The sequence below is a fragment of the Benincasa hispida genome, chromosome 9 (assembly GCF_027475165.1).
Source record: "Benincasa hispida cultivar pf3 chromosome 9, pf3_genome.v1.1, whole genome shotgun sequence".
NCBI lineage: Eukaryota > Viridiplantae > Streptophyta > Magnoliopsida > Cucurbitales > Cucurbitaceae > Benincasa > Benincasa hispida.
Window position 1 is genome coordinate 28,538,252 of NC_143486.1, and position 6,540 is coordinate 28,544,791.

Consider the following 6,540-nt stretch of genomic DNA (forward strand, 5'->3'; position numbering starts at 1 on the left):
TCCCTTTTAAATAGATTATAGATATTTCTAACTGTAAGTCTATAAGATAATTGAAAGTTTATAGGAGATTTAAAAATTAAATCATAAAAAATTTGTATTATAATAAGAGGAGACATTGTTTTAGACATTAATTATGGAGTGTTATTTTACACATCAAGTCACCTCTGATTTCATTCTAGTCCCAAAGCTCTTATTTTCCTTTTGTAGAGTATAAACTCACAAATAAAAACTATGGGTTCGAATATACCACCTTAAATTAAAATGAAACTGAGATTAAAATTAAAATGAAACTGAGATTAAAATCAAAATGCTCAAATGATTAGATTAAATATTCTATATCATCAGAACAATGGGGTTCTTTCATGATAATAAAAATATGGTCTAGAACTTCATAAATCAAGTTGGAACTAGGATGTGTTTTATCAGCAACATGAAAACAATGAGTCTTTGTACTAATGTTAATCCAACTACAGCCGGGAGCCTTCCTTAGGCCTCTTTCCTTCATGGTGTTTCTAAGCTCAGCTACAACATCCCATCTGCTAGCAGAAGCATACAAATTTGACAGTGAAATGAAGTTAGATGGATTTTCTGGCTCCAACTCAATAAGAAATCTGTAAGCCAATTCTAACATCTCATAATTCCTGTATCTAATAGAAGCAGAAACAAGAGCTCCCCAGACACCTGGACCGGGTTCTACTGTCATTGTTTTGATAAAACTCAATGCTTGTTCTAGTTCACCGATATTGCCCAGCATGTCAACCACAGCAGCACAGATCTCAGCAGTTGGTTCAATTTTGTACTCTTGAACTGCAGTGTGGTATAGTTGGAGACCTTCATTTACCAAACTAGACCGGCCACAAGCAGATAAAACTGCGACTACAGTTATTTGGTCTAGCTTGATACCAAGCTCAACCATATCATTATACAATCTTATGGATTCCTCACCCTGTCCGTGTAACCCATAAGCTGAAATTAATGCAGTCCAAGAGATTGTATCTTTACAAAAGGATTCAGACTCAAAAACTTTTCTTGCATTCTCCAAGCTACCACATTTTGAATACATATCAATCAAAGCATTACACAAAGATGCATCATCATGAAATTCTTTTCTGACAGCATAACCATGGATTTGTTTTCCATTTATTAATCCAGCATGTGAACTACAAGCAGGGAGAAGACTAATAAGGGATATTCTATTTGGTACTATTCCATCTTTAATCTGCATCTCCCGGAAAAGAATCAATGCCTTATCTGAATCTTCATTTTGTGCATAACCACTTACCATTGCTGTCCAAACATATATATTTCTACTCTTGATTTGGTCAAATACATATCTAGATGCAATGATGTTATTCTCCCTAGAGTACATATCGATCAAACCACAGCCGATATGAAATTTTGAGCCAGAATCAAGATCCAACTCATTCTTCACAATATAACAATGGAGCTCTTTCCCATAACTCAATTTCCCATTGGTATTGCCACACAAAGGTAGAAGACTTGAAATAGTGAAGGCATCAGGTTTTATTCCATCTATCTGCATATTTCTAACAACTTCCCATGCTTCTTTAACATAGAAACAATCACTAAAACTGGCGTAGCCAGCTAATAGGACATTCCATGTACCTGAATTTCTTACAGGCATTTCGTCAAATAGCTTTAATGATTCTTTGCACTCTCCATACTTAAAGTACATCGATATGAGAGAATTAGCGACGATGATATCTGAAATGAAACCAAGTCGTAAACTCTTCCCATGAATCAATTTCCCAACAACCACATTCCCAAGCTCATTGGATGCTTTTGCCAATATGGATAATGTAAAGTCATCCGGCATTATGTTGCATTGTTGCATTTCATTAAAACGATCAAATGCCCCATGGAACACACCGTTCTTAACATACCCACTTATCAAGGAGTTCCATATATAAACAGTCTTAATGGAAACCAAGTCAAATATGAGATTCAACTCCTGAAGGTCACCACAAATTGAGTATGCAGAAATAAGTTTAGTTATCAAGAAAGTGTTGTGTTCCAATCCATGAGTAATAACCTGAGCATGAGATTGGCGGATGCGCTTCTGAGATTGGTGATTGATGGCATGCTGAAGAAGATGGAGAAGGCAGTGAGAGGGACAAAGATCAACACGAAAAAGAGTAGAGTAGCAACGTGAGATCAATAAACCACAAGGCTTGGGCACAAAAACAAGGTTCATCAAGCATAAACACATCCAACGTATTGCTCACCAATAACACTCACAAACACTTCAAGGATGATGCAAGATGTCCTTGCTACCGTTTGTTTCCTGGAAAAGAAAAGAAAGAACAGGGAACTGGTTATTTTTTAACGAACAAATTATCAAATTTGTACTTCCCCAATTCCCCTCACTACTAGATCATATCAGCCATTTGACCATTTGAGTTAGAAAAATATTATGAATGAGAGAGCATGAACAAAAACACCCAAGTTATCAGTGATCTTTTCAGCTCTGTATTAAATACCCATCACTATTTTAACAAGAAAAGTAAGAAATCAGTTCTTGAATGGCCATAAATGTAACTTAGCACGAGAGAATCGCGAAGAAGCAAGATGCACATAGGAACACAATAGACCATCATCCACAAGCTCTCAAGTGAGAAAGCAAAAGTGAGACACAGATACAAAGAAGTAAATACAAAGAAAAAGCTCGAACAAACCATCATAAGCTTTTTGGGAGGCACCAAGCCAAATAAAAAAGGTTGGGGAGAATATTGATTTTAGTGCGTGTTCCCATGAAGTAATTTGGAGGTAAATTTGCTGGAAGAAAGAAACGTATGAAGTCTCTTGAAGCCAACACAGTTGATCTTACTCATCATTTGGCCAGGCCCTTCTACTTCTGGAATAGTAATGAGGCCATCCCATTCCAGCATTTATTTATCCATAAGGCCTCTGAGATTTAGGTTCTAAACTTTTCCCAAGGAAGACCACCATTTGCTAATTGACATTCTTTTGGAGTTGGCAATTGCGTAAAATTAAATGGCTGGAAAAACTTCACAAAAAGGTCTCATTTGTCTATCTTGCTCTTACTTAGTAGTTAGTAACGAATCCTATGACAGCATCATCAAACCAAGCACATGGAGATGGAAATGTAGCTAGCAAGCAGTTACTTGTTAAGCTTGTCTTCTCTAAAGATCAACATGCTAATAGCATGAATTTCAATGCGCTTCTATAGTTTTTGCACCAGGCTCAGGTCCACTTACTTAATCAGCCTCATTCTTTTACTGAAACTGTAGGACCACATATCTTTTAAATTTATTATTTCCTCTTCTTTCGTTGATATTCCTAACTACTTCAGTCTTTATTTTCTGTTATGTTAGTCTTTATTGTATGAGTTACACATGTTTGTATCTTTTCTTATTGCCTTCATCTTTTTCAGTAGGTGTCCTCTCTATTCCTTGCATGCATGTACTTTCAAACATTCCGTTTTAAAACCAAACTTTTTACCTTGATACATACTGCCAATCAGTTTTAAAAAAGCATAATAATAATTGCATGAGATGTTTAATCCTCACTACTACAATATTTTTTAAAACATGGGTAAATTTATAGGTGAACTTAATTTTCAAAAACTTCTAAAAAATTTCAACTCACTAAGCTAATTTAAGCGCTTATAAAAAGACAGAGATGGAGATGTAGTGGGAGGAACAAAACTATGGTGGACAGAATGAGACGAATAGAGATAGAGTGATACCTACCACGGTAGTGATCTCCAACGAGCTCCAGATCCGGCGGACGAATTTCAACAACCAACGCGCAGTATTTCGCCTCCACGAACCAGATCTAGCGAAGCTCTCCGATGCCCATCAACGGTTCCGACAGCGAACACTGGAACGTCGCTCGGTTCCGTAGAAGCTCCAACTACCACCTTGCTGCAACAACTAAAAGAAGAAGAGATTAAAGAAGGAAGAAGGACAGCAAATGAAATACTGGCTAATGGAAGATGAGATTTTTTTTTTTTTTTTTTTTTTAATTTTGGGTTTTGGAGCCTTAGTACTTACCAAAAACTTACCGGAACGATCTTTGAGCACACTAAGTCCTCCAAAACCCAATCCAAGATCCAAATATTATGGGTAAACATTAAATCCAGAGTATTCAAATCCACTAAGAAAAATCCGTCAAACTTACAAAAAAGAACAGCGAAATCCACCGACGCGCGGCGAAGGCGGCTGGCAGGCGCTGCACGGATGTTAACTGAGAGAGAACGGGAAGGAGAAACTCGCCAGCGGCTAGCGCGGTGGAGCGACGATCGGAGGCCGGTCGGAGGGAGGAGGACGGCCGACGGTTGCCTGTGGTTAGTGGCGGTGTGCGTCGGAATGATGATGGTGCTCCAGAGAAAGGGGAAATTTGTACGAAGACCCATTTTTTTTTTTTTTTTTGTCAAAATGTCAAATGATCCATTCTTAAAAATAATGGCAATTGGCTATCTACTGACATTATCGTCATACCAAATCATGTAAATTGCTCTCACAAGTACCTCACGATATAAGTCTCACTCTCATCTGGTTAAACACTCTCGCTCTCGCTTGAAATTTCCTAGTTTGATGTGATTCATCGTCAGTGTACAAATGATTTGACAATTTTCATGATTAAAGCCTCAAATCGATATACCTAACCACAATACAATTGTGATTTCTTTAAACTCTAAACTTCATTTCAACGGGGATTACTTTTTTGGTTTTCAATGGTGTTTTGTTGAACGGAGTTTTTTCAAGGGGATTTTCAAGACGAGACCTTTTCAGAACGGAATAGATTTTTCAGAACGGTGTTTCATTATTTTGAGTCTATTTCATTATTTTTGCTGTGTTTATTTCTGGAAAGGTAAAAATTGAGTATTACGAAATTTTGTATTGTGAGAGAGAGAGCGAGAGATAGAACGAGAGTGAGAGAGAGTGAAATTAAGAGAGAGCGAGATTAAGAGAGCAAGAGTACACTTCAATTGCTTGTACAACTTAATGAGAAATGTTCTCCTTTGTAGGATGACAGAAAAGTGTCTACTTATTCGATATGGAAGTGATTGGGATGAGAATGAAAGTTCGTATATTGGGGGAGAGTTGACAAGAATCATTGTGCCTGTTACATTGAAGTGTGAAAAACTTAAATCTCACATTTACAGGGTTACAAATGTCAGTTCTTCAAAGTTTGATTTTATAATGTGAGTTAAATATAAGCTTGAATATGAAGCCCCTCCACAATACATAAGGAATGATGATGATGTTCGCTTCCTTCTTTTCCGAGAAGAGTTTAGTAGACTTCAGTTATCTGTAACACTAAAATCGAATCAGAACGAAAATATTAGAATGGGGTTTGGAAATGTGAGTTATGATCATACAACTATGAACAGACAATACGAAGAATCATATCAATTTTGTTGGAAAGAGGATGATATTCCATTGTCTGCCAACATTGTAGCATCAACATTATCACTAGACAACGACCGAACTAATCCAGCAGGATTGAATTCAATGAATAATGGTGATACAGAATTGGACGGTACTTTAATTATTGATAATGAGAGATCATCTAGACTTGATTATATGGATTATGCGTTGTTCTACAACAGCTTCAGTGGTTCCACCATCTGTGTCTTCAAGTCACAGGGGAGAGTTGATTATGCCTGGTACCTCTTCATCTAGGATAGAGGACGTCGAAGTTGGTCAACTATTTTTGAGTAAAAAGGACTTGAAAATGCGATTATTTATTTTGTCCATCAACAAAAATTTTGAATTTAGGGTCAATATCACAAAGTACTGCAGTTCACACACGTGTTCCATTGGAATTCTAAATCATGACCATAGACAAGCAACTGCTACGGTTGTTAATCAGTTGATTAAAGATAAGTTTACAGGAATAGGACGTATTTATAAACCTTGCCATATCATCGAGGATATGAGGAGATATTATGGCGTGAACATAAGTTATGATAAAGCGTGGCGTGCAAGGGAAGCCACATATGATCTCACTAGAGGTATTCTAGAATACTCATATTCCATACTACATGCTTATAAGGAAGCGTTAAAAATAGAGAATCCGGGTATAGTGTTTAAGATCGAACTTGAAGATGATGTGTATTTCAAGTATATGTCTATGACATTAGGGCCTTGTATTAGAGGTTTCGCAAGTTATCGGCCTGTGATAATTGTTATCAATCGCACTTGAAAGGAAAGTACAAAGGGACCATATTGGTTGCAGTTTCTATGGACGGGAACAATCAATTATACCCACTGGCATATGCAATAGTGGACAATGAAACCAATCGATCATGAAAATGGTTTATGTCGAACTTGAAATGTAGTATTGTAGAACCCGATAATCTGGTGTTTGTGTCTGATCGGATGGTATTAATCAGCAATGCTATTCGTGCATTTTTTCCCACGATATTTCATGGATTGTGCACGTGGCACATAGAACATAATCTTATTACAAACTTTAAGGATAGTACGGTTGTTAGGATATTTAGAGATGCAACAAAGACATTTCGCATGATAGAGTTCCAAACGAAAT

At 36.9% G+C, this 6,540-nt stretch overlaps 1 protein-coding gene across 7 annotated transcripts; it reads right to left on the bottom strand.

Moving 5' to 3' along the window:
* Nucleotides 1-296: 296 nt before the first annotated feature.
* LOC120086836 (putative pentatricopeptide repeat-containing protein At3g23330) lies at nt 297-4,414 on the bottom strand. Of its 7 annotated transcripts, none has more exons than XM_039043645.2 (4): nt 4,165-4,414; nt 3,735-3,917; nt 2,247-2,305; nt 297-2,104 (listed from the first exon to the last, which is right to left on the bottom strand). In XM_039043645.2, exon 4 carries the CDS (start codon nt 1,853-1,855, stop codon nt 320-322), a length of 1,536 nt encoding a protein of 511 aa, XP_038899573.1. In that variant the 5' UTR covers nt 1,856-2,104; nt 2,247-2,305; nt 3,735-3,917; nt 4,165-4,414; the 3' UTR covers nt 297-319. The 7 variants fall into 7 exon arrangements, with proteins under 7 accessions (XP_038899573.1, XP_090173185.1, XP_038899570.1 ...); XM_090317059.1 differs by having other exon boundaries at nt 3,735-3,908; nt 4,165-4,360; XM_039043642.2 differs by having other exon boundaries at nt 297-2,305; nt 3,735-3,908; nt 4,165-4,368.
* Between the last annotated feature and the right edge of the window lie 2,126 nt (nt 4,415-6,540).

Bases quoted from the DNA above. Each gene is read 5' to 3' on its own strand.
- LOC120086836 (XM_039043642.2), bottom strand. From the start codon at position 2,230: ATGTGTTTATGCTTGATGAACCTTGTTTTTGTGCCCAAGCCTTGTGGT.